Source organism: Copadichromis virginalis, linkage group LG23 (genome assembly GCF_057382275.1).
Source record: "Copadichromis virginalis isolate Kocher_CV1m ecotype Utaka linkage group LG23, C_Virginalis_male_GT1.1, whole genome shotgun sequence".
Classification (NCBI taxonomy): domain Eukaryota; kingdom Metazoa; phylum Chordata; class Actinopteri; order Cichliformes; family Cichlidae; genus Copadichromis; species Copadichromis virginalis.
Window position 1 is genome coordinate 11,765,173 of NC_140639.1, and position 27,453 is coordinate 11,792,625.

General features: G+C 44.3%; 3 protein-coding genes across 4 annotated transcripts; 1 reads left to right on the plus strand and 2 right to left on the minus strand.

The window, feature by feature from the left end:
* Positions 1-3,925: 3,925 nt before the first annotated feature.
* Positions 3,926-9,791, minus strand: fam78bb (family with sequence similarity 78 member Bb). Its single transcript, XM_085447769.1, has 2 exons — positions 8,479-9,791; positions 3,926-4,874 (listed from the first exon to the last, which is right to left on the minus strand). Exons 1-2 carry the CDS (start codon positions 8,742-8,744, stop codon positions 4,352-4,354), a joined length of 789 nt encoding a protein of 262 aa, XP_085303895.1. The 5' UTR covers positions 8,745-9,791; the 3' UTR covers positions 3,926-4,351.
* Positions 9,792-11,257: 1,466 nt separating this feature from the next.
* On the plus strand, positions 11,258-16,410 carry rex1bd (required for excision 1-B domain containing). Of its 2 annotated transcripts, XR_014917863.1 has the most exons (6): positions 11,258-11,404; positions 12,227-12,309; positions 12,460-12,664; positions 14,736-14,824; positions 14,994-15,203; positions 15,624-16,410. XR_014917863.1 is itself a non-coding variant. In XM_085447770.1 (5 exons), the coding sequence occupies exons 1-5, from the start codon at positions 11,402-11,404 to the stop codon at positions 15,064-15,066; spliced, it is 453 nt and encodes a 150-aa protein (XP_085303896.1). In that variant the 5' UTR covers positions 11,258-11,401; the 3' UTR covers positions 15,067-15,372. The 2 variants fall into 2 exon arrangements, 1 of the variants encoding a protein (XP_085303896.1); XM_085447770.1 differs by lacking the exon at positions 15,624-16,410 and having other exon boundaries at positions 14,994-15,372.
* crlf1b (cytokine receptor-like factor 1b) lies at positions 15,800-27,314 on the minus strand. The gene is made up of 8 exons (XM_085447768.1): positions 27,218-27,314; positions 24,754-25,032; positions 23,673-23,802; positions 23,340-23,512; positions 20,515-20,672; positions 19,491-19,659; positions 16,620-16,801; positions 15,800-15,863 (listed from the first exon to the last, which is right to left on the minus strand). The coding sequence occupies exons 1-8, from the start codon at positions 27,273-27,275 to the stop codon at positions 15,840-15,842; spliced, it is 1,173 nt and encodes a 390-aa protein (XP_085303894.1). The 5' UTR covers positions 27,276-27,314; the 3' UTR covers positions 15,800-15,839.
* Positions 27,315-27,453: the final 139 nt, after the last annotated feature.

The following is a 27,453-nucleotide window of genomic DNA, read 5'->3' on the forward strand; positions in this document are numbered from 1 at the left end:
ATAACAATGTTAGCCTTTTCTGCAGCTATAGGGGATTTATGGTATCACTCTTGGCTGGAAGCAGTGCTTAAACAATGGAAAAAACACAAACTTTGTCCAAAAACCTCTCATGTTTAGCTGTTTTCCACTTTTTCTTTGGTCATTTTGGCCAGGGTGAAGGGAGCATCTGCCATCAAACAAGAAGACAGCCGCATGTAGCTATGATGATGTTTGCTAGTTCACCTTACATGCATTAATGTAATAACGTGGTTAGCCTACTCAACGTAAATTACACACGAACAACATTAAGCTACTCATGCAGAGAAGAACGGCTGCTGCTGCATCATCATCCGTCATCATTTCTGCTACACTGGCAGGGCTAGGGGCCAGGACTCTATTCTTCGGGTTTTTGGGGGATGTTGCTAACTCCGGGTCCGATAACAGGCACCACACCCGCAGTAGATGTGTGAGGGCTTGCAGCAAGCTATCAAATACAGCTTTTAAAAAGAACGCTATGCGTCGCCAGGTGTTTCATCAGATTCGAGGTGTTACCTCGTTTGCACAGTATCACCTTAAAGCACTTGTTGCAGGCTGCTGAGTTTGCATCTTTTGCTGTGAAGTACAGCCAGACTTTTGACCGCTTCACCTTGGGCATTTTTAATCTGTAGCTCTGCTCTAAAAGAACGTACGTATCTGGGCCCGCCTACTATCCTTGGTAAGGTAAAATTATTGGCTAGAATCCAAAGTGTATGACATCTCAGGAAAAAAAAGCACCGAAATGTGCGCTGCTTTTCGGTCTGGTTACTACAGTTTATGTCAGAACTGGTGCCATAATGGCACCGGATACTGGTACCCATCCCTAAACCTATCCCAGAATTCTATCCAGCCAATTCCAGTTTCTAACAATGACGGCAGCGACTTAATTTTAATATTAGTCTTTCCTGGTCACAAAATAAACTTTTAAGATATTTTCCGGCGAGGATGTAGCTGTGTAAACTTCAAATATCTGCTCAATTTATCAAGACATCACATATTTGCAAAAGTGCTCTGACATTTTCAGAGACGTCTGCTACCCACCAGCTCAATAGATGACCAGGAGGTGAAGGCTCACTAGAGCGTCCGATGGATGCATGATCTGATTAGTCGACTAATCGCACAAATAATCGGTGACTATCAAAATAATCGTTTGTGGCAGCCCTACTTGCTATTGAAAATTGACCCTAAGCTTCATGTTCCCAAATCTTAGTCGGGCTGGAAGTGATTCCCTTATGAAGCATTCAATTTTTCTTTGTCTAGCAAAGATGTGCTCTACACATGTGAACAGCACTAATAAAAAGTCAGAGAGGTTGACAGTGACCACTGATTGCTCGGTAGGAGTTATTGCTTTTTAGAAACTAGAGCAGCTTTTTTCTAACGCAGTTAAAAAGATAAATGCTTTAAGATCCTGACTGATAATTGACCAAATAAAAATCAATTTGTGTTCAATAAGATGTGAAACTATGATCAGAAGTTATAAACCCATCTGGAAAAGAGCTGAAAGGTTGTTTTCCCAGTAGATTTTTATACAAGTATCTTATAATCACTAAAGTCGCCTCCTGCTGGTGGTTACAGAGAACGCAGCTACAGAGCCAGCTCGTCCATCTTTTACCTACAGTCTGTGAATGTACCATGGGGACATTGCAGCCTCTTATACCCATGTAAAAATGTTACACTGTACCTGGGCTGTGGAGCGACAAAGAGGACTAAGTTCACACTTTATTTTTGGCATTTGTTTTAATGAGTTTAAAAACACTGCATGCAAAAGCCAGACAGTCTGAGAGAAAGGACTGTACGTCCTCCACATTAAAACACTGTAAAACACCGTCAGCCTGTCGCTTTCAGACAATCTAACGTCGACCGGCAGGACAAGTAGGAATAACAAGTCAGATTCACACGAAGGGCCGTGCAGCACTCTGCTCCGAGCCCACAGGCACGGCTGTTAACTGTAAAAGACACTTGAGGCCCGGATGCACTTTGACGGCAGACTGTGTGACCCTCACGGTGAAGTAAAAATGTATTTTTAATTAACACGTTATTTTAATCGGGGCATGTGGGGGGGAAAGTTCCCCACTATAAAAGCATCAGTTCTCTGCGCAAAGTTTCAGTCCAATAACGATCACCTTCTAAGTTGTCCCATCGGAAGTGCTGCTCGTGATTGTCGGCTTGGCCTCACAAACTGCCCCTGCGTCATAGCTACAATAATCAGGGTGTTAAACTATCTCTTTGTCCACATCGCTGTGCGGTTAGTGTGTGTTAAGTTTTGCAGTAAGCCGGCAGAACAGTCCTTCCTGGTGATCCTGGCTCTGTTGTTGTTCTATATGAGGTGTGTGTGTGTGTATGTGAAGGCTTGTTCGGTTCGCACCAAGAGTAATGAGCAGCATCAGCAAGATAATGTGGTTACATCATCCATCTCTCTTCATCTCTGTCTCATCTGGACCAGTTCAGCAGAAGCCTTTTTTTTTTCAGTCCCACTGAGGCCGGATGAGCAGATCTACAGCAAATGCACCGCCTGGAAAATCATCAGAAGCAGCGTAGAGGTTTCTGGTTTGGGGCACTGTTTCACCTCCTTCTAAGGTGCACGGAGGAGAGGAAAAAGCCTGAAGAGATCAAACCTCCTGCAGCACCGACAGTATACAGAGTAACTGTAAGGCTAGACAAGCGCATTTGTGGCTCGCAGCATTCATCGGGGTCATCATAAAACATATTACAGATTAAATGATGCAGATGTGAAATAGAAAGAAATACAAAACGCACAATCTCAGCCAAGTGTGTGATGTTTTACGACCACGATGAAGGCTACGAGCCAAAACACAACAGCCTAACAGTGAACTACGCTGAAGCTGTGAGCTCGTAGGAAAACAGCACATACTGGCTTTCATTTTCAGCCGCGAACCTTCTGACACACACATCACGACAGACCACCAGAGACGCTGCGAAGCAAACACTTCCTCTCACACCGTCACGTGTTTGGATATTTTGCTAACTGCTGAATGGACAATTTTTGAATGGACGAAACTTTTTTCGTCACCCTGAAGATGAACAGTCATACATTTTTTCTAGATGTAAAAAATGCTGTTTGAAGACAAAGAAAAAACCCTGTAACCCTCAGATGAGTGAGATTTAACAGGCGTTAGTTTGATATCCCAAATCTGGATGAGCAAGTACGTTGACGACAGCTGAAACGTTGCTGCGCTTCAGCAGATCACCTTCTAACTGCAGGGCTGCAAGCTGCCAGGGTTAACTCAGAAGAAACTATGTTTTGGTGTGATCTCAGTCTTACATGAGTGGAACTTGGCATCAGTACGTTCCTCAAATGATAAAACCATGTTTGACTGTAGCAGGCTGTCATCAACACAGGCATCTCTGGCTTTTCAAAAGGCAGGGAGGGAGAAGCTCTGCAGCTCGGACGAACTGGCCACGTGCGATTGCAGGAGGGGGAAATAGTCCTGCTGCAGGGCTTCAGTCATGTCTGTGTGTATGTGACTGAAACCAAAGTGTTATTTCTGCTTTTCCTCTGATATGTCAAAAACAAGGTAGCTCTGTGTTTGCATGTGACAATCTTTGAAACACAAAGAAAAGAAATGACCCTACAATGTTTCGGCTTTACAAACGAGGCCTTGTGTGTGTGTGTGAGAGTGTGTGAGGCAGTCCGGTGTGACACAGCAGCACGCCTGGGCCCGACCCCGGGCTCCATTATAGAAAGCACACAAGCACAAACAGATACACGCGTTTGCACGCTCACGTCATCCCGGTGAGATTCTACTTGTCTGCGTCCACGATGAAGAAGGAACCCCACAGCGACGGCGTCCTCGCTGGACGTGAACGCAACGCAAACTCTAACAACTTTCCTCGCTTAAACTCTTACACAGCACTTAAGCGTACAGAACAGAGCAGGCCACGAGTATGCTGTCTTTAAGGCCGCGAAAACCTTTGTCAATTGTATTTAAGCTCCATCACTTCTTCCAGGGCCTGAGTAGCTACAGCACAGGTATCAGTTACATCCCAGCGCAGATGTTCAAGCTTCAGACGAGTCTTCCCTCTGTTGTGCAGGGCCGGAGTGCATGCCTGCACACCCGGCGGCCCAACGGCACCAGAAGCAGGGACTAACAAACTTTCTAATCATCAAAGGCAGCGGTGGGGAATTAAGGCGGTTGTCCCCTCAAGATTCAAAGCACTGCAACTCTGATGAGGTCATCAGCACGTAATGCAATTCTCAGCCTGCTTATAAATATCATTTTTGTCTGCTTTTGCGTCTCATCTGATTATCCTGTTAGCAGAATTGGCCTGATATGATATGATGTCCAGAAACGGCCAATCAGATGCACGTGGTGTTCTACTTGGGCGGTATGACAACAACCGGAGGGCCTCTCCTCGGCCTCCACATCAGAACCTGGGCATCGTTGGCGTTGGGCCTCCCCATGGCGTTAAGAGGGATGGGCTCCATTCGAGTCAGCACCCGCGGCTGGTCCTGGTGCACCCGGCCCACCAGCCTGGCCCTGGAACCCAGAGGCAGGGACGGGTCCACTGCGATGTCAACCCTCATCCTCCACTTGATGGTGTGGAGCAGGATCTTTTCCCTGGATGTGGTGTTGAGCGCCACCAGCCAGGTGGTGAAACTCTGGTCTCTTTTGATGTTCGTCAGTAAAGGCGTGTTAGATTCGCTGACCGGCACAGCCCAGGTAACGCTGGGGTAAAAATTGTCATTCATGCTGACGATGAAGCGGGACGGCTTGGACGTGGGGCCGACTATGGTGACTGTCTCTGTCGTGTTTCCATACCAAGGGTAGCTCACGCCATCTGAGTCGCTGATGGCCCGGACCAGGCCTTCACGGAGCTGAGGCAGCTCCCAGCTGGACCTGGAGGAAGACAGAGAACCAAGAGATCTCTGGGTAACTCCAACATTCATTCAAAAGATGTTTCATAGATTTTAACTGACGTTCAAACTTATTAAAAACACAAGTTAAGCCACTGTTGCTGTGTATGACGTGTATAAACATGGCACCAAATCCACCGATGAAAGTAGTCCCCAAAAAGCGCATTTGATCCCTGTTAGCTGCCCCTTAATGGACTCCAGGAACACGTGTAACGTGTCTGTTAGTTTGCTAATGATACCAGCATGACTAGATCCAGTTGTGGTGCTGTGGCGACTGTTTTTCCTACACTGAAAAAAGAAAATGTTGGATTTACTTAATTCAGCAGTGAGGACACTGGTTGAACATAGATGTTTTGCTTTGGCAGCAACTTAAACAACAACAACAAGTTAAATCAACACAAGTTATTCATATTCAATACACCTGTGTAGTTTGTGTTTATAAAATGTGATTAAAACATGTTTAGATGAAGTAATTTCAGCTCTTGAAATATTTTTATCCTTCACAATTTTCTCACTTTATTCCAACACTATTCAATAACTTTTTATCCCAATACTATTTGGTTACTTTAAAAACTACACGTTATCTTCATATTACATAATGTACAACAAAGTTTAGAGTCTGGTTAACAGATTTATAACAACTTCCATCCATCCTCTTCACCAGTCTATTGCAGGGCTAACATGGAGAGAATTCTTTTAACCAATTAACGTAACCCCAATAACTGCATGACTTAACTGTGGGAGGAAATAGAGTCCCCACAGAGAATTCACTGCATACTACACTGAAAAAAATGAAATTGGGTGGTTGTTACATTTACAAAATTGTAACGTGTAATTTGATACAATCTAGTAAGAATGGTTAGTTGCCTGGACTCAAGAAATGCACAAGATCACACAAGATTTCAAACTGCAGGAAAATCACTGGAGTTTTAAAAGGCAGACAACTACACACACCACATGTATGCTATCACTATTTATTGCGGTTTAAGCTGTCAAGGACAAAAACGTATGGAAAATTCTGCATCAAGCCTTGAAATCATAGCTTTTCCTACTTTTGTTAAGCCTCGGTTGACATCTTGGTGGCGTGGTGGTTAGTGTCACGGCTGCACAGCAGTCGTGTGGTGAATTGAGTAAAGGATCCAAGATGCAGGCACTGACTGGGGTGCGAGTGAATATTTATTTGCAGAGGTGATAAGGGGACAAAAACAGGAGGAGCAGAGCAGGGAGTAAACCAACCTAAACTGGGGAAAACTAAAGAACTCAACTTAAACCAAACACGCACAGGGGGAGGAACAAAATACACAATGAAAGATGGCGGAGAGACGCAGACTAAACACCAGGTTACACAGAATGATGCAGACGGACACGGCGTTAAACAGACAACGCGACAGAGAGCACAGGAAAACACAGGGCTTAAATACACGGGGAGTAATCAGGGAATGGGCCACAGGAGGGAGACACAGCTGGGAGCAATAAGGCTAACGAGACAGGGGAGAGGTAAAACTGAACACACTGACATGAGACATGAACTTTCAGAATAAAACAGGAAACTAACAGACACAGAGAATCAGACAGGACACTGAACATGACAGGCAGACTCATGAGCAGACACAATAACACCATGGACAGACAGAGGGAACACAGAGAAGTGGGAGCAGGCAGGCAAAGAACAGAAACCTAACAAATGGCAAAATCACAACAGAATACACACTCGGAATGAACAAAAGCATAAGGAAACACAAAACACTGAGTCCTCAGACTCAGGACCATGACAGTTAGTGCTGTTGCCTCACAGTAAGAGCATGGGTTCACTGGTTCAAATCCACAACCTGGCTAGTTTACAGTGAGTTCCATCTGAGTACTCTGGCTTCCTCCCACAGTTAAAAGTCATGCGGTTATTAGAGTTAGGTTAATTGGTGATTCCAAATTACCGTAAAGTGTGAATTTGAGAGAAAATAGTTGTTTGTCTGTATGTGACAGACTGGTGAGCTATCCAGGGTGTACCCTGCCTCTTACCGTATCACTTCTGGGTTATGCCCCAGCCCCCCCTGCAGCCTGGATAAAGATAGGAGGATGGTAGTGGTTGTAAATTCATTCAATTTTTATGTTAACCAGACTCTAGACTTTGTTGAACATTATGAAATATGAAGACAAATTTTATTATTTAAGTGACCAAGTAGTATTGGGGTAAAAGTTATTGAATAGTGTTGGAATAAAGTGACAAAACTGCGAAGGATTAAAATATTCCAAGAGCTCAACTTAGTTCATTTAAACAAGTTTCACTCACATTTTATCAACACAAACTGCACAGGCTTATTGAATATGAATACATTGTGTTGATTTAACTCAGTTGTTTCTGCCAAAGCAATTGTGTGCAACCACTGTTCACTTAAGGAATTCCAACAGGCTCTTTTTTTTCAGTTTAGCTGGATTCGAACCCAGGACCTTCTTGCTGTGAGACAACGGCGCTAACCACCACACCACCAATCAAGACTTGACAGCTTAAACCGAAATAAATAGCAATAACATACACGTGGTGTGTGTATGGTTGTTTGCCTCTTATAACTCCAGCGATTTTCCTGTGGTTTGAAATCTTGTGTCATCTTGTGAATTTCGTGAGTCCAGGCAACAAACCACTCTTATTAGATTTGATCAGGTCATCTGAACAAGAACAAATTAAGTTGTTGAATTTCATGCAGCTCCTACATAATTTAATTATGTTCACCATAGGGACATGAAATTATTTTGTTCAAATTACAAGTTAGACTTTTGTAAATGTAACAACCACCCAATTTGCTTTTTTTGAGTGTATTTGGAGATATTTGTTGTTTTTGCTTTGCTTGTTTTTTGATTGGCTGCGGATTATTTTATATATATTTTTTTATATTTCTACCAAGCTTTTAGTTATGTGATACTGTATTTCATTAAGCCGTTTTGCTTTTTAAAATCTATTTTATTACAGGAAGTTTCTCTTTGTTGGGCCAAATTGTCTAAAAAAAGAAATAAAGAAAGAAAAGCTATGATGGTTCAGTGTGCCAGTGGATTATCATCATCATCCCTTTGTTGTAATCAACAGCTTTGTCATCTGGAGGCCCCCTACCATCTATTTACCATGCCATGTGACCAATCCGATGACAACCTAAACCCCATCCTCTCACCCGTGCATGCACCACCCACACCCCTGCACCCAGTAGGATTAAACACCCCCTCGCATATGCCCTCCAGACATAACGCGTTTGTGTGTGTGTGAGGTGTGGGTGTGGGGGAGGACATGTCTCCGTGGGCACAATTTGAGTGTGAGAGCAGCAACTGTTGTTTAGCTCCTCTAATAGCAGCTTTTCTATTTAGGTGCCAGAGTCACAGGAACAGAATCTGTCGGTGGGCGTTTGAATGAAGGAGGCTGACGAGCTCCGTTAACCTGCTGCGTGCACAAATGCTCCCCGAGCGCGTGCAGCTCGGGCACGAACGCGTTATAGTTATTAGAGTGCACGGAGGCGCGCCGTCACGCACGCGCTCCCGTTTTCCTGCATCTGAAATCCTGTCACGCGCGTGTAACTGGGACTCAGGTGACAGAGGTGTGAACTCACATGCCGACGTCTCCGTAGGTGTTGTAAAATTCCATATGGGTGCACGCCTGGATCCAGCCCACCACCCAGGTCTCGTTGCGCGGGACTGGAGGCATCACAATCCGCGCAGACGCTTTGAAATAGGGCGTCTTGTACCGAAGCACTATGGGCGAGCTCTCCTCGATGACCGTGGGGCAGTGGTCTATGGTGGCGGACAGGTCGCACACCACGATGCTCTCTCGTTTGATGCGTGACTTGTTACAGGCGATGCTCTGGATGCAACCCATGGCTGTGCGGGTGGAGGTGGCGGTCAGCGGCGGCTAAGTGAGCCTGACAGGCACAGCTGGCCGGGACTCCACCGACACCGCGAGGCTGTGCATCCGATGAGATTATAAGGCAAAGGTGGGTGCTACCACGCTGCAGGCCCGGGAGGGTACCCGGTAACGCAGACACCCGCCCTGCTGATGTGCGAGCACATCTGCCCGCTGCTCTGGGGCTGACCCTGCGCGCTGACCTCCGGAGGATCTGAAGCAGAAACAAGGGAGCAGATAAATCGAGTGTCACGTGAATTTTAGATGCAGGGATGATTGCATCCTCTCCTCTAAACCCCAGCGGTCAGTTTCTCCCGGAGGATGCGATCCATCCGCGCTCCTGCTGCAGTCCCTGCCCGTAACCTTTGATCCTCGCCTTTCTGCCCCGAGCTGTCATGTCACAACAGGCGTCGGGGGACCGGCGGACGCTGGGACACCGGCAGGGGGACCCGAGGATCGGGCGGCGGTGTTTGGCGGTGCTGAACCGTGCATGAGATGCTGCTGCTGATGCTGCTGGTGCTGCTGCCGGTAACCTGAGCGAGGTCGTTAGGGTCCGTCATGCCTGGCCACTCGACCGGAGGGAAGCCCGGTGGAACAAGCCGGGAGTCCGAGCATCAGCGGTGGGGTAACCAGCCTCCTCCCAGCCACCACCCGGAGGGCAATTCCCGATCAAAGCCTCTAGACCCCGGGCATCAAATCCTCGCAGTGCAGAGCGAAAGAGCGCCGAAGGATCAAAATAAGAAAAATAAGAGAAACGGTGTCATAGTAACCGCGCCGCGTGCACCGCGTCGTCCTCCGCTGAAGAAGGCTGCGTGGCTGTGCGTCGCTGTTCAGCCTGCGCGGTGCTGAAGATGCTCAGCCGACCAATGAGCGGCGGAGGGAGACCGCACGGGAGCAGCTCTGCGACCTCTCCCCCCAAAAATACCAAACCCCACAAACACGGAGTCCACGCACGTGCCACTCTGCTCAATTTTTTAGGAGTGACTCCGCCCTGGCAAAGCACCTTCCCGGGGGATTTGTGCCGAAGAACGGCACCTTTAACAGGAAGGGTCGTTTAATTGGTTTGAGAACATCAGGCTTTTCAAAATAAAACTGCCACAGTTTCGGCAAAACGACATCACCTCACGGTGCTCCGGGGTCTGCAGCCTTCCCCTACCTCCACCTCGGCAGGCGGAGGTTTCAGATAAAGTGTTTTACTGGCCTTGCTCACCTTACAGCTACCCAGAAATTACACTACTACTTTACATATAAGTATATATATCTATACACACACAGAATACGTTGTTCCTTTTGCTTTACGTCTTTTAACATTACAGATTTTTTTGTTTATAATAATAAAACATACATGGGACATTTCCATTTATTAATAAACAACTAGTCATAATAATATCAGATGTGGTGCCACAAAAATATATATCATTTATTGGAGATAAAGAAGCTACTTGTGAATATAAAATGCTGCAAATTGTGCTGTAGATGGAGAAGTGGGTCGATTTAAGTTGATAAAGATGGCTGAATGCAGGATGATGGCTTCTGAAAACAGCTTAAACAAGATGCAGATTCTTATTTATATGCAGTGGTGTGAAAAAAGTATTTGCCCCTTCTTGATTTATTAGTTTACAAATTTCAGACCTACCTGCCCTGTGTGAAAAAACATTACCAGCTTCAGGTAATAACTGCTTGTGCCACCATTGATGTCAGTAGTAACTGACATCAAACATTTAACTGGTATTGGAGGCCATTTTTGCCCAGTGTCTTTCTTATTGTTGAGTCATGACCTCTGACCTTAACAGAGCCAGACGAGGCCTGCAGGTCTTCAGATGTTGTTTTGGTTCTTCTGTGACCTCCTGGGTGAATTTTGGTGGGCTGGCCACTCCTGGGAAGGTTCAGCACTGTCTGCAGTTTCTCCATGTGTGAATAATGGATCTCACTGTGGTTCATTGGAGTCCCAGAGCCTCAGAAATGTCTCTGTAATCCTTTCCAGACTGATAGGCGTCAGTGACTTTGTTTCTCAGCTGTTTGTTTAGATCTTTTAGCCTGCTTCACGTTGTTAGACAGCTTCTATTTAGCGATTTCTTGATTCAACAGGTCTGACAATAATCAGGCCTCGGTGTGACAGTGTAATTAAACTTCGCTTTCCAAAAACGTAGTTAATTACAGTTAATTTAGAAAGGGGCAATTACTTTTTTACTGTATATATCAGGTTGACACCGAATGTTTACAAGATGGCGAAGTTCTATAATTCCAGTACTGTACAGTACAGTGCGAACTTACTAAATTTTGTGAAGAAATTGTATCTGCGTTTGGACATGTGTAATTAGTTGTTTTATCTATTTATTTCTTTTGTTTGTTTTCTTTCTGGTGTGTAATTGACCTCCTGCTTTGTTTATGTGCGTCTTCACTTTTATGTGAGGAGGGGTTCAATAAAAAGAAAGAAAGAAAGTCTCTTTTTTGTGCAACCGACGAGTTCAAGTGCTTTTATTTTGGAAAGCAGCCATTTACAACCGCATGTTCTTCATTTCCGGGTCAGGTTGCTGATTCACATACAGGAGGAAAGCGGCGTGTTGGGCTTATAAAGTGTAAACATGGTGCCATTATAAAAAGCGGAGAGTCATCCCGGGTGTGTTACAGCCATGGTGAGTTTCTTATTTCACAGTTTAACTTCGCAAAAGCCCAACTTTAAAGCTAACACATGTGCTAAGCTAACCAAGCTAATGGTAATTTGGGAACCTCCAGCTAGTGATGCTGAAGCATTCACGCTGCTGAGTCAGTGAAGCAGGACTTTTTCTGTTTAGTTCGCTCCTGTAGAAACCATTAACAGAAAAAAACAGCAACATGACTTCATTCTAAACTGGGTCAGTAATCTTGATCTTTTTTTTCACGTTACATATTAATGAGTATTTAAAACAGCCAAGATATTAGTTAAAATTCAAGCTTTCCATCGGTGTTTGTGAGAAAAACTAAACTTTTGTTATTTGGTATTTATACCATGTTGAGTGGTCACGATTTAATATGTTAGTTACACGAATGTTACCCCTATGAGCAAGCACTTGGTGACAGTGGGAAGGAGAGAACCCCTTTTAACAGGAAGAAACCTCCGGCAGAACCAGGCTCAGGAAGGGGTGGCCATCTGCCATGACCGGACAGGACAGAAGACAAGTTATAGAAGAGAGCCAGACATTAATAATAAATAATGAGTCAATGCAAAGACGTGTATAAATACACAGTAAGTGAAGAAGAAACACTCAGTGCATCATGGGAATCCCCCAGCAGGCTACACCTATTGCTGCATAACTACGGAAGGATTCTGGGTCACCTGATATGTTGCAATGAGAAAGTGTAGCTTCAGATTTGTAATCCAGTCTGAGTTCAGTGTGAGTAAAAATACATCCAGTGAGTGTCCTGCGACCTGATGTTTTAATATATTTTCATTTTGGTGACCTGTCTCGTTTCTCCAGGTGCCTTCAGACTTTAAAGCCCTGATCCAGAGATTTTATCATCTTCAGTCCGAGCGGGTCGAAACCTACCGGCTCTTTGAAGAGTACGTTTGAATCTCGTGATAATGCTGTTAAACACACACAGTCCTGTCTCTAGTGATTACATCATGTACACAAACAAGAGGAATCTGTATTAAATGACTAATTGCCCCCCCTTCCTGTTGTTTTTGTGATGGCTGCTGAATGTTTTCCAGGGGACACGAAGCCTACTTGAGGACAGGGCCCCATTATGACTTTGACCACTACAGGCAGCTGGTCCATGAGATAACGCAGGCGTTCTGCGGCATCTCTAAGGAAGTGCTGGAGATCAAGGGCAGGCTGCACGACGAGTTTGACAGACCAGACCTCTCCGAGCACATTGAGAAATTGCAGAACAAAGAGAAGGAGAAACTTGAACTGGTATGTAAGCACTTTCTGCATGGGTCACTTTTTAGACCGAGGCAAAGTCGAGGGGAATCTAAAATATAATATACGTCTGTGTGGTGATGAGAGATTTCCTTAACGGGCCTTTGGCAAGAAACTATGGATGCCAGTAAACATGATCACAGTAAAGGCAACAAGGCTGTGTTATTCTCTTTGTCAGAAAGCAGCACGTTCCACTCACTTCTGACCATTTGTTAAACATAAATATGTATCCTACTTTAGCGAGCCGCCGACAGCATGCCTTATAGTACCTGCTCTGAACACAAAGACACACACGTTGTTCGCACTCGTTCAGAACATCTAAAACGGTTTGTGCTAGAAAGCAAAACTATAAATATATAGATTAAAGAAGATTATAAATGACTGACCAGAAAAGTTGAACAGTTGTCAAAGAGGAATTTGTGTTGTTTAATAATGTGGTGTTAAACCGTACCTGACAGATAATGTTTCAGAACTTTTTCCAAAACTGGATGCAATTCTACTGGTTCACCACAAGGAGGCAGAGTTTTTGCTTTAAACGAAAATCATTTCTTAATCGTTCTTCAGCTGAAAGCAGATTTCCCCACCATCATTGTTGAGTGTCAGAAATCATTTGTAGAGCAGCAGTTTGTTATAAATCCTCCAGTTTACATCACCGATGGAGTAAAGCTGTGAGAAAAGCTTCTGGAGGGATATGTTTGAGATTTCATATTTGAGACCTGGATCTTTTGAGGTTGATTTATCATCATTTTTTTCCCCTGTCCACCTCTCACACACATACACTCTCGATGCTAAGAGTTGATTTGAAAAGGAGGAATGATCGGGTCACTGGTGTTTCTCAAGACTTGCTGTGAAGATGCGGAGATGGTCACCACACGGTGGTGCCAGCAGTCGGCCTGTGGACTCATATTTCCATCACCGTCAAAACTGGACACACCTTTTCGACTTACTTTGTATTAAAATTGTATTAAAAGTAAACAGAATCATCTGCTAGGAGTTAAATTGCTTCAAAAAGGCACAGCACCACAAACACAAGTCTAGTTTGCTGGGATGAAATCCAGCAGTGAGCTGCCATCCGTCAGCCTCCACCGGTCATTCAAAGTGACCAGCCTGTAAGCTTTAGTATCACTTTAAATCAACACACTGTTTAAAGATATATGTGGTGATTTTTTTCTTTTTTAGTGTGAAGGGGAAAATTAGCTACAGAAACCAAAAACCTTTCTTTAAAGCAGAATGGAAACATGATTACTGCACAAGCAAGTCCTTCATCCCGAGGTAAAATGCCCAGCACAAAACCCCCTCCATAATAATGTTACCATGGTGATTTAAGTTAGGGGAGTGGCCGTTTTGATTGACAGCTGTGCAGATGCAGCCTGCTGTAGCTGGAAGCTTCACCTCCACCAGTTTGAACTACTGTAACGAACCTCTTGACCTTTTTTAAATCTTTATTGTTATTAAAAATGTTGACGTCTAGGCTGGATGTTTGGTTATTAAATGATCGTTTTGTTATACCACTATAAATCATAAGAACTGTGCTTCCTTACCAGCTTACAGCAAAATAAATACCATGATGTGACCTATAACGAAGGAGAAAAGGCTAACTTAATTTTGAATGACACCATACTTAAAATCACTTGCAGAATAATTTTCTCTCCTTTCCTGTGTAATACCTGAAGTCATGCACTATTAAAGTTATTTAAACACTATAGATCTGTGTTTCCTTATTCTAGTGTGCCTACCTGCAGGTATTTGTAGATAAATATAATTTTACTGTCATTTCAAATGTGAAACATTGAAGTTCCTTTTAATTACGGGCAGTATTACAGAGTGTTGGACAAATTTGACCACCTCAGTGCTTCCCACATTTTCACAGACTTCGGTACATCTGGTGTTCAGAGATGTTGCTTTGTTCTTTTGTATAAAGGTTTACATTCCTCTATAATTCAGCTCCCTTTCTTCCAGTAATGTTATAAAGCTCCCATTATCTCCGGGTTAATCATCCGCCTTTCCTCCATCCTCTGCTGATGAGTGGTTTGCATAAATCTTATCTGATGTGCCCTCTCAACAGACGGCTAAGCTGCAGCTGGCCAAGCAGCAGGCCCAGGATCAGCCGGAGGACCAGAGCTGTCAAGAACAGATTCAGGAGATCAAGCATAAGTAAGAGCTGCCATTACAGCCCCTCAGTTTACTGTGCTCGCTTCCCATCAGCTCGCTGCTGAGAAGCTCAGTTCTTCTTCTAATTGATCCGATAATCTTTGTAACTGTTCCATATCAAACCAGCACAAATAAAAGTGTGTGTGTGTGTGTGTGTTGCTTCGTTGCCCAGGATCATCCAGAACAAAGAGGCTCTGAGTGAGATCATGCAGGACTTCAAGTATGACTCAGAGGAGTGCGACTGACAGCTCGCTCCCAGGAGGTAGCCTCTGTCTCGGACACTATGAGCTGCACTTATCGATCCCCTCCCCCTCCACCCGGCTCCACCCAGCTCGCCGCTGCAGTCTTATTCCTCCCGGAGGGCCTTTAACATCCATCCTGCGTGAGTGTTTGTCTGCAGGCATGCGTTTGTGTTACTTCAGGGCTCAAAGAAAGAACTCTGCTGGCGCTGTAATGAAATGTGTATATAAAATATTCAGAAGGTGTGATCGGTTTGGAGACGCTCTCTTTGTTTGGATTGTATTTTTAAATAAAGATGCTTTACAAGACAAGTTTTGCTCTTAACTAATAACCAGCTGGTGTTTGTACACTTTACATCACACACAGTAAAAATAGATAAAATATTCACTTAAATGTGCAATAAGCTAAACGACATTTGAGCTGATCTGGTGACATGCCGCAAACTTTCACTTCCAGAGACGTGTTTATCTTACATTCTGTTAAACACGAAGCAGTTTGAACTTTTTTCGAGTATAAATTTGCAGTTTTTGAAGGCGTTAATATTTTTTGTTATTGCTAACAGATCTAGCAGACAGACTGAATGAAAGGCTGCTTTGTCTCGGTTATCTCCCACTCGGGCCTTTTAAAATCAAGAGTGTGTGAGCGCACAGCCTCTGCAGCGTCCCTTGGACGGGAGTTGGACCTCTCAACACTGCGGGGACCCTGTGGACCAGTCATCTGTCAAGCTTTCTCGATGTGCGTCTTGAATTAAATGCCACAGTCACGCCGAGTTTCTGTGCTATGAATTATCTTCTTGCAGAATCTGAAAAGACAAAAGCAGATGGTTCTTACTGGGATAATTCAGCTAGGAAAAAAAAAGCCACCTCCACTAATCGTCACATTTCTCCGTGTGACTGCCGCTTTTCTCCTCGTTCTTATTCACCGTGTTGCCTCTCGCTGCCTTTCTCTCGAGGTAATCAATGGGAAGCTGTCACACTTTGCGGACAAAGACATTATTCAGACGACAGCTTGTCCCCTATAAAGAACACAAAAAAAATCCAGGCACCTCTGAGCTAATCGAGTCAGGCAGACCAAAGGTTTCTTCAAGTTCAAGGACTGAGCGTCAGAGGACGTGAACTCCTCACAGAGACTCACAAACACAGCAGATCTGGAGGCTTTGCGTGCCATTTGGGCCGAGTTATTTCTGTGAAAGGGGAACGCTCGCGCCAAGAGAAAACAAAACACAAAAGGAACACATTACCGAAGGCTGTTAATTACATTTACGTGTTTATTTCTCTTTGTTGTGGCCATCAGATGAAGATGAGAAGTCCACTCATTAAATATGTAATAAAATCAGAGTGCTCGACTGAGAGCGTGTCTACTTTCATGCTTCCACCTCTGGGCCTGTAAAGTCTAAACCGCACATTTTACGCGATCATAAAGTACAGACTGAAACTTCACAGAGCAAGTTCAAGAGAAATCCTTCCCCTTTGTGTTTGCAAAGATGCCGACCATATGATGAAGCAAAGGCAGGGTCAGAAATTCAGCTGGGGCCGCGGACACAGCCGCGCTTACCTACCTGCTTGCGCGTTTTCTGCGATTTCTGCAGCCACACCCTCCACTGATCGTACAGTTTCATCGACATGCCGCCGCAGCCGTAGGCGTGCTTGCGGACCCAGCCGAAGAACTGCTTGAGTTCCCGCCGCAGCGTGGAGTTCTGCTCGCCGCTCTTAGGGTCGCACGAGCCGCTCTGCAGCTGCTCTGGGAGGAGACGGGGCGGGGGGAGACAAAGGAAGTGAGAAGATGCGCAGGTGAAGTGTGAGCACAGGTGTGACTTTTTAAATATCAGAAGAAGTTATGCATTAAAGAAAACGAAGCATGTTCCTGACCCGACTGCTCTGTGAATATTTGGAATGATTCGTATAAGTTTAGAGTTCTTTTCAGGTCTTCATTAGACAATCAAACGGAGCAGGGTTGAATTGAGACGCTGCCTTCGGAAGGGTTGATTCTCACAGGCGGGAAAACTCGTTCAAAACAGTCGTTGCTGCAGACAAAAGCTTCGATTCCTATTTTTTCTCCTCAATCAAAGACATTAAAATACGCTTTCCATCTTTTTGTACCTAATCTGTCTGATTGCGTGATAAAAACAAACAAAGTTACTCTATCGTAGCTCAACACTGCAAAACCGAAAATCCAAACAGAACTTTAGTTTCATTGTGACGCCGTGTGTTTGTGGAAGCGACACTCAGTTTCTGGGCTCCTGTCGTCTGCCACCATCAATTCTTTATTGCAAACAACAGAGCCCGATAACGACTTCCTCCCCCTGACCACATAACCTATGTAACTCATTATCTGCCCCTCCAGCTCCCAAACCTGCTTCCACTCAGGCTTTATAGGCCCTGTGTGCGCCGCTGACAGACATGCCGCTTTTTAACTTGATCAATGTTTGAAGCCGACGACAAAAATATATCAAACGTCCCCGCGGCTCTCCGCAGTTCCCTCTAATCCTCCGTCTGGAGATCCCTATCAAGGTACGTAGCCTATTGATGTTTGGTTCCTTTTAGGCCACATGCGGTTTGAATCTCCTTGTTCAGGATGTTGGATCGGGAAGGAGGACACATTGTTCTTTTTTTGGCTTTTAATTGGCAATGAAAGGTTGATTATTGGAGAGAACGGAAAGAACGGTCAAGATACAGTGGGGAAAAAAAGTATTTAGTCAGCCACCGATTGTGCAAGTTCCCCCACTTAAAATGATGACAGAGGTCAGTAATTTGCACCAGAGGTACACTTCAACTGTGAGAGACAGAATGTGAAAAAAAAATCCATGAATCCACATGGTAGGATTTGTAAAGAATTTATTCGTAAATCAGGGTGGAAAATAAGTATTTGGTCACCTCAAACAAGAAAAATCTCTGGCTCTCACAGACCTGTAACGTCTTCTGTAAGAAGCTTTTCTGTCCCCCACTCGTTACCTGTATGAATGGCACCTGTTTGAACTCATCATCTGAATAAAAGACACCTGTCCACAGCCTCAAACAGTCAGACTCCAAACTCCGCCATGGCCAAGACCAAAGAGCTTTCGAAGGACACCAGGAAAAGTATTGTAGACCTGCACCAGACTGGGAAGAGTGAATCTACAATAGGCAAGCAGCTTGGTGTGAAAAAATCAACTGTGGGAGCAATCATCAGAAAATGGAAGACATACAAGACCACTGATAATCTCCCTCGATCTGGGGCTCCACGCAAGATCTCATCCCGTGGGGTCAAAAAGATCATGAGAACGGTGAGCAAAGATCCCAGAACCACACGGGGGGACCTGGTGAATGACCTGCAGAGAGCTGGGACCAAAGTAACAAAGGTCACCATCAGTAACACACTACAACGGCAGGGAATCAAATCCCGCAGTGCCAGACGTGTCCCGCTGCTGAAGCCAGTGCATGTCCAGGCCCGTCTGAAGTTTGCCAGAGAGCACATGGATGATACAGCAGAGGATTGGGAGAATGTCATGTGGTCAGATGAAACCAAAGTAGAACTTTTTGGTATAAACTCAACTCGTCGTGTTTGGAGGAAGAAGAATACTGAGTTGCATCCCAAGAACACCATACCTACTGTGAAGCATGGGGGTGGAAACATCATGCTATGGGGCTGTTTTTCTGCCAAGGGGACAGGACGACTGATCCGTGTTAAGGACAGAATGAATGGGGCCATGTATCGTGAGATTTTGAGCCAAAACCTCCTTCCATCAGTGAGAACTTTGAAGATGAAACGAGGCTGGGTCTTCCAACATGACAATGATCCAAAACACACCGCCCGGGCAACAAAGGAGTGGCTCCGTAAGAAGCATTTGAAAGTCCTGGAGTGGCCTAGCCAGTCTCCAGACCTCAACCCCATAGAAAATCTGTGGCGGGAGTTGAAAGTCCGTGTTGCTCGGCGACAGCCCCAAAACATCACTGCTCTCGAGAAGATCTGCATGGAGGAATGGGCCAAAATACCAGCTACTGTGTGTGCAAACCTGGTAAAGACCTATAGTAAACGTTTGACCTCTGTTATTGCCAACAAAGGTTATGTTACAAAGTATTGAGTTGTATTTTTGTTATTGACCAAATACTTATTTTCCACCCTGATTTACGAATAAATTCTTTACAAATCCTACCATGTGGATTCATGGATTTTTTTTTCACATTCTGTCTCTCACAGTTGAAGTGTACCTCTGGTGCAAATTACTGACCTCTGTCATCATTTTAGGTGGGGGAACTTGCACAATCGGTGGCTGACTAAATACTTTTTTGCCCCACTGTATGTGGGCATCACAGACGCTTGGGAAGCATTTAAAGGCCATTTAAGCAAAGAGACAGTCAGGGACAGGAAGTACTTTAGTGACAAATGTTTGCTACATCCAGGCTGATAGCTTTTACTTGGAGACGGCGTCTACTGTATTTCAAGTTCCTACCACTGCTGGGCGTGGAGGCGGCGGTCGGATGGCTCCAGTCGCTCCAAATGCCGGCCTTCCTCGAGCCAAAGATGCCCACTGGGTTGCACCTCACCTGGACAAAATAGACGGTCCCAGGCTGGAGGCCTGCGAGGCGGCACGATGTCAGATTGCCGACATCGTCCACCAACTGATGGAGAGGTCAGAAAGAAACAGAGTTTGTAAGGAGACAGTTTTGACAGCTGGTGGAGGAAAAGCAGAAAGGCCATAAATGCCTCAACGCCGGATATCAGTGTCACTGTCAGGGACAGTAATCCACCGTGAATCCATTTCACCTGCTTTGATCTGAATGAAAACGAGGACTTCTGACCTGAAAGTGCTCAGATCCATTCTGCAACGTGACAGTGAGCTTAAACTTAAGGCTAGAGTCATACATGATCAGTCCTGCAGCACATGCTACGAGCCCCGATCTCAAATCCACAGAAGACCTGAGACAAATTCGCCAACTGTACCTGAAAACTGCAGCTGTACCAAGAAGCACGCTGCACACTCCTTCAACAGGAGCTAACGATGTGATTTTGGCTCTGCTATTTTCTCCTGACTGCCTCTTATATAAAGTTAATTAATCATTTTTAATTTCACGGTCTTAGCTCTGAACGCCTCCCCACATTATTTTTAGCGTTTGAAACTTTTGTTTGCTCTGCTTTCATCCTGAATCTCCTCTGGATACTGGTGACTTCGTATTCAATAAATATTACGGTGTTTGCTTAATCTTCTCATTCAACAGAGAAACATACAAAGCAGAGAAACAGTAAGGAGCTTTGGTTAGAAAACATCAAAGAGAGTTAAAGGAGGAACATTTTGTGCACTTTTGGATCAAAACCAAGCTTCAACACTTAGAAGCTATAAATCGCTAACGACAGCAAGGAGAAGATTTGTTTTACAGCGAAGCAAGAAGCTTCATGTTCATCATTGCTCACACGTTTCCACAGTAGCTACAGAGAAAGTGCGTGTAGGCGAGTCTGCGGGTTTGTGTGCGGACCACCTTCCAGTCAGCGCTGTCCTCCAGTCGGTAGCGTATCTGATATTTGGCCTGAAACAGGATGTCCTTGAGCTCGGGGGGGATGGCCCAGCGGACCGTCAGCTGGTCCTCGAGCTCGCCGACACGATTGACCTGCACGTTGGCGGGAGGGTCTGTGGTCACTGCACACACAAGGGACATCTATTAAAGGGTTTGCATGCAGCAGGTGTAAAGTCCAACAAGGCAGGGATGACCAGTAAGAGATGAAATGAATGAAACTACTCGGAGGCTGCTTCTTAAATCATTAACACTCTTACGTGCAGCTTTAGAGTATTTACTATATTTGGCCTCATCCTTGGTCTGCTTTACCACACGATCAAAGCAAGAGCTGAAGCTTCACAGGGAATTTCCACGGTACAGATGAACTAAATAAATAGCTGTCATGTGGAAGGAAAAGCAGTGCAAATAAATATTTAATGGGGACCAAATATTGTCCAACTTTATATTTATATCTTTGAACTCCATTACAGCAAGCTTGTGTTCATACTAATCGTAATTTATCTGATACCAGGACCTGGTGCAGCACCTCACGTCATCCTCTCTCTGAGACGTACCTCGCCATTCCAGCCAGCCTTCTTCCGATTGGCTGATTGTCAGAAACAGTAGGTTTCAATATCATTTGCCTTTATTTTTTCTGTAGTAATAACCCCAAATGAAAGAAGCCATTCTTGCACTGGAGAAAACAACAGCTTACGACCACAGCTTAAATAAAATGACTGTGATGGCGTGCAAGATATAGTCTGCTCAAAGTGGCATTTACGTGAAAAACTGTGTTAACATGGAGCAACTCAGATTCATTTTTATTTCCAAATCACATCAGTCGCCTCAAGACAATCAGATGAACCCCTGTGAGGAAAGACTTGGAGACAGTGGGAAGGAAAAACTCCCTTTTAGCAGGAAGAAACCTCCAGCAGAACCAGGCTCAGGGAGGGGCGACCATCGAGAAACTGATTGGGTTGAGGGGAAAAATACTGGACAAAACCCACACTGTGGAAGAGACGGAGATTACTAATAGGTAATAATTTTTTTAACTGACGGCGTATAGATGCCGCTTTCAATTTAATCAGAGAAAATCATACCAAAAATAATCGCCTAAATTTGCTGCCGTCTACAGACAGAAATTCCCATCTGAGATCCGAGAAATTCAGAAATTCCTCCACATTATAAATGTGGTTTCTGCAGGACAGTGATCTTTTGCAGCTTTGCTTTCAAACAGGAAAATAACCAGAACACAACCAGCTGGTGACCAGTTGAGTGGACTCCCTACTTCAAAGGGTCGTGCTCATTATTCATTCACTGTGACGTGCTGGCATCTGTCTCCAGTTAGAAGCTACACAGCACTTATCTGCAAACCTGCACACATCTGTCAGAAAGAAGACAACCTGCAACTGGTTGCTGCAACCTGAGATTTTTACTAATCACAGGTAGGTTTCCATATTTTGTTTTGTTTTTACTGTAGTGCGAATGACTCATTAATGTGTACCCTGGTATGATTTTTTGGACCAGCTGATTACAAAAATGTGTGTGATTAGGACAATTTCAAAGTGATACCACGTTCAGAGGTTTCCTAATTTATCATTTTAATAGTTAAATGCTATTAAAATGCTAAATTAAAAACCTGGTGCTGTTCATTTAGTGTGTGCGCTTCAGTTTAGGTCAGTCTGTAGTTCCTGCCAGAGCACGTCGTTCCCTCAGTCAGTCAGAAATAAAACAAAGTGGCTCGAGTGCTTTGAAGGGGAGGAAGATGAAGGCAAAGAGGATGGCAGCACGAGAGGGAACACTCGTTAAAAATGCTTCCCATTTGTAACCTTCCGCTTAAGACATCGCTCACTGTGTGTCGGCTGACGTGTCTCTTTGTTCGGCTCAAGATGAAGAGGGAAACGGAGCCGGCAGAACTCATTGTTTCTGGTATTCTGGCAGCGCAACGCATCACACACGGCGGCGCTCCTCCTTCGCCTCCAGCCCACTCACAGCCTCCACGCTTTCTGTTCCTCAGCGTCCAATGAGGATTCACAGAGAGAGGATGCCGAGTTCCAAAACACAAAGGCTGCTTTATGAAATGCGACAGTTTACCGGAGGCCTGTGCAAGCAGATGAGGGCTACACTAATCATAACGCCACAATTTCAATTCCAGGAACATGTGAAGCCGTCACGTGAGGGGCATCTGCTAAGGTTAACTTTTACAACATGACAGTTTTGTCTTAGAGCCACACGCTGGAGCTCTGCAGACAAACAGTTCTTACACACACACTGGACTTTCTGGACTTTGGTTTTGCACAACACTGGTCACTATATTCTTCATTTCCGGTTAACACTTGTACAGCTGCTGTTATTGTGTATATATTTATTTATATTTAGATTTCTTCATACATTCTTATATAGTTCTATATTGTGTATTGTGTATTTTGTTGTACAGTTATTTTATTTTCAACTTTAATTTATATATTTTATCTTATTCTTCCCAGTTAAATTTACCCTTCATTCTAATTTGTGTTGTACAGTTATTTCATTTTTAACCTTAATTTATATTTTATTCCTTCCTAGTTAAATTGACCCTTTTTAATTTTTCATATTTATTTCCTATCTTATTCATAGCCTTTTCCTTTTTTGTTTTCTTTAGGTCACGAGCAGTTGTCCAAGCATTTCACTACATATCGTACTGTGTATGACTGTGTACGTTACAAATAAAATTTGAATTTGAATTTGAATTTGAAACGTAAAAGGAGAGGGGGAAGCGTAAAGCTGAGCTGAAACCCTCTGTTAACTTTAGATAGACGTCTCTCACTCACCTACATCGAGGATGTCCAGGGTGGTGATGTCAGAGGTAGCAGAGCCCAGCTGATTGGTTGCTTCCACCCAGATCTCGTACGGAGTGAAGAGGGCGATGTTGCGGGGGATGTAGCAGGAGTAACGCTCGTTTCCCGTGCTGTAATTTTCACACTCCTTCTCTTTGCCGTGCCATCTGGACGCAAGAACAGAGACTGAATCTGGTGTTTGCCGCCACAGAGGCAGACGGTGTTTTTAGGCGTTTGCATCCTCGGAGTGAACTCTCCAGTCTAGCTGAGGGCGGCGGGATGAGATAATCACCTGTAAGCTGTGACAGCAGGTCTGGAGGCACTCACCTCAGTTTGTACTTGAGGGTGTATTTGGTCGGGACGTGAGTCTCGCCCTGACCACCCAGGCTCCAGCGGCAGCTCAAGTCCTTCGTGTTTCGGGACCAACAAGTTAGATTGACGGGCTTCTCGGGAGGCACTGGAGACAAAACGGAGCAGAAAACAGAAGAAGAAGAAGACTGGTGTCAACCTATTACAATAAATAAAATAAAAACAAACACTAATGTCGCCTTAAAGATACTGCATGAAAAAAAGCACAGACAGATATAAAGATTATAATCAAGAAGGAACAAAGAGTAAGAGAGCGTTAATCACACACACAGTGAGTGTGAGCCACCTGATGCTTCATGTGGTTTTAATCGAGGTTTCTTAAAAAAAGAATTTTGTCCAGAAAAAGTTCAGCTGGAAATCATTTAACTTTGAAATCAACTCAACTAATCTTAAAACGTTCAGATCAGAAATCTCTGAGAAAGTTACAGATTCACCACATCGAACGTCAGACTTTACTCGAGTACTGACACCTCCCTTCCTAACCTTAACTGAAACTTTTCCACAAACATAAGCAAGTTTCATGTCAGAGTGAAGGTTTATTACAACCTGAAACCCTTTGCTTTGTTTTTGGACCATCTCCTAATCTTCCCTCTCAGTATTAAATAGGCTTCGTTCCCATAAAATCATCTATTATGGAAAATATATGACTATACTTTCATAATGTAAATATTGTGTATGTGTATGAGTATAATAATTTCTGCCTTCATCAGCACATTAATGCAACAATGAGAATTATATTAACCTGTAGTATCACTTTAATAAAAATAACTATGATTAATATGATTCTTATTATAACTTGCACAAATGAAGATTTCTGATTAGGCAGACCGTATAATAACAGCTGAATTCTTTGAATTTTGCCCCCTACAGGACGACACAGGAGTTACATCTCCTGGTTCATGTCGCCTGTTAGTGAGTTTATTCTGCAGTGATTGCAGTTCTGCAAAATTAATACTGAGCTAATAAAGCTGATCATGTAATTATGAAGTGTGCTCATTTATAATGTCATCTGCAGAGTCAGTGTTCACCCTCCACTTACTGCCCACGTAAAGGCAGGATCCAGCCAGGACGCGTCCGTCCGCTCCGTGGCACACCAGGTTGTCTCCGGACCGCTGCTGGGATCCACTGAGGCCGTGAAGGGTGACGCTGAGGACGCTGGGGGACACCACACTGTAGGCGCTGCTGGACACGCGCGCTCCGTTCAGCGTCCAGTATAAAGTGCTGGCGTGCACGCCGAGCTCAGGGCTCAGCGTGCACGTGGCCGTTAGACTGGAGCCAATCAGCAGAAAGGGATCCTGGGGGGAGATCACCGCCACATCTGGGTGTTGGAGACACATGGACACAAAACAACCTCTTAAGCCAAAACCAGTATGAAGGCTTCATGTGATAATCAAGTCCTGTCATAATCAAGTTCTCAAAGTCTAATTAGTATTATGCTCTATTGTATTGTGCATCTGCACCTTATTGTTGTCAATGTCTACGCATGGGACAGTGTGAAACGTAATTTCAATTCATTTGTATGGCAAGTACATTTGAAGAAATTGACGAATAAAAGTATTCTATTCTATTCTATTCTATTCTATTCTATTCTCTAATTACTGAATGTGACAGAATAAATACCCAGAATCTAAAGTTGTTTAAGATTATCTACAAAACCAGAAGATCCTCACATCCAGGCCTGACCAATAAAATAATATAATACATCATCTATTGACGGTTTTTAGAACAGTCCCTCTCTCTTCCCCCGTCTACACATGAATGTGGAATAATTTAACCAAAACGTTCCTCGGAGGTGAAAAATCCTGTAAACTTGCTAATGTTCTCTTTCCTAACAGGACTACATTTAGATTTGAGGTTTGTAGCTTCCCCCCAGTCATCGTTTAACCATAATTAACTGCGCTTTCTTCAGCAGCATCCCCAACACAGCGCTCGGCGGCTGTTTGTCTGAGTGTTTCTCAAACCGACAGCAGAGCCCGAGGTGAAACCACAGCACTTATAACAAGAAATCATTAGAGGCAAAATTTTTTGGCCAGCCGTGGGAAAACGTGTGTGTGCGCGAGTGTGTATTCATATCTTTGTGGGGACCAAAAATGGGAAGTTTACTATACTTGTGCGGAGCAAAATCCCGGTCCCCACGAGTTTGAAGGCATTTTGAGACTCAAAATGTGGTTTTGGTGACTGGGTTACAATTGGGCTACGTTAGGATTAGGGTAAGGGTTATGGTTAGGGCTAGGCATTCATTTTCCATGGTTAGGGTTAGGGTATGCATATGTCAATGAGATGTCCCCACAAGATATGAACAACCGACGTGTGTGTGTGTGTGTGTGTGTGTGTGTGTGTGTGTGTGTGTGTGTGTGTGTGTGTGTGTGTGTGTGTGTGTGTGTGGGAAGCAGCAGCCTCTCGGCACATATTTATGACCCAGTAATGAAGCGGATTTATGGAGCCCCGCTAGGATCAGTCAGAGAGGTCACCCCGGTTTACTGGTGAAACCCTTGAATGCTTTTCCATACCGCGACCGTCTGAGGCGTGAGGTTTGCCCCTGTGATTGATGCCCATGAGAAGCCCTCCTCTCTGTGTTTGAATGGTACCACCGGGCTCCTTATTCACAGATATTTGAGTTAATATGTAGAGTTTTATGAGCCATGCTGCAGGTGGGCGGCGGATAAGCTTTCTAACACATGTTTCACTTCAGTGTTTTAATCTGTAATGTAAAGAGAAAATGTTTGAGGAACAGCACAGCAGTTCTCATCTTCGGCCCTCGGTGAGAGGGAATTAAACACAGTGCTAATTATGAGCGCAGTAAACAATATATCTGTGATAATATGAAAAATGAATACTGTTCTAACTGCACACCTCAGTTTTCTGTTATATGCAGGCACAACATCCCATAGTTCATCCCTTGGGTTAGATGCCTTTTCATGCTCGCATGATTCAGTGGTCAGTGTTAACAAACAAACAAAACCCATTCCTCTGAAAATGGTCAGGTCTGACGACAGGACCGAACATGAGCGAAAAGGCAGCCAATCTCCAAAGAAACACTTTCAAAGACCTTCAGAAAGCTGGAGAACTGTTGCTCAAGAGCTTCTTGGAGGCAAAATATAAAAATGTTTTAAAGGGAAATTAGGAGTGGCTCAAGACTTTTGCACAGTGCTGTATACAGTTATCTGGCATCAGTTTTGCCATAAAGTAAGTACAAAGTCATAGGTAAGATTTCCTCTATGATCTTCTTCTTATTACCTCACTGACTGTCAGGTATCAGACAGACACATTTACTGCATTAATACATTTTAAATAACGTTATTTTGCAGATAGTTCTGAGTTAGTTTAATCCTTATAATCGCTATGATTAAGAATAAGAATTTTTACAGGTGAGGAACAAACTTGTTCACGCAGTTGAACATGAACTTGTTCTCTTGCTTCGAGCGCTGCTCTGCACTCTCCTTTAGACAGGATCGAGGTGACGTAGCTTTACCTGAAGTTACCGAAAGTTCGGTGTTACTCACGTGTCGTGGAGAACAACACGCGTGGAACCAGGAGGATCACCAACACGATGGGAATCATGCTTCTCTCTGCTGCTGTCCGCTCGCAGCTCCAGGAGCTGAAGCTGGAGGAAGAACTGCGCAGCTGCACTCCGTGAGAGAGGATCCCTCCTCTGACTGCAACCCTCACGCCCCGCCCCCCACAGACACACACACACTTGCACACTTTCCCTGCTGCCATCGTTCCTATGCAGAGAGAT

Bases quoted from the DNA above. Each gene is read 5' to 3' on its own strand.
- fam78bb (XM_085447769.1), bottom strand. From the start codon at position 8,744: ATGGGTTGCATCCAGAGCATCGCCTGTAACAAGTCACGCATCAAACGA. The intron at 4,875-8,478 runs GTGAGTTCACAC...GTCTTCCTCCAG, and splicing joins ACCTACGGAGACGTCGGCAT to GTCCAGCTGGGAGCTGCCTC.
- rex1bd (XM_085447770.1), top strand. The intron at 12,310-12,459 runs GTACGTTTGAAT...AATGTTTTCCAG, and splicing joins ACCTACCGGCTCTTTGAAGA to GGGACACGAAGCCTACTTGA. The intron at 14,825-14,993 runs GTAAGAGCTGCC...TTCGTTGCCCAG, and splicing joins ATTCAGGAGATCAAGCATAA to GATCATCCAGAACAAAGAGG.
- crlf1b (XM_085447768.1), bottom strand. From the start codon at position 27,275: ATGATTCCCATCGTGTTGGTGATCCTCCTGGTTCCACGCGTGTTGTTC. The intron at 20,673-23,339 runs GTGAGTGAGAGA...TTGTGTGTGCAG, and splicing joins CCTGGACATCCTCGATGTAG to TGACCACAGACCCTCCCGCC. The intron at 19,660-20,514 runs GTGGTCCGCACA...CCTCTCCATCAG, and splicing joins AGGACAGCGCTGACTGGAAG to TTGGTGGACGATGTCGGCAA.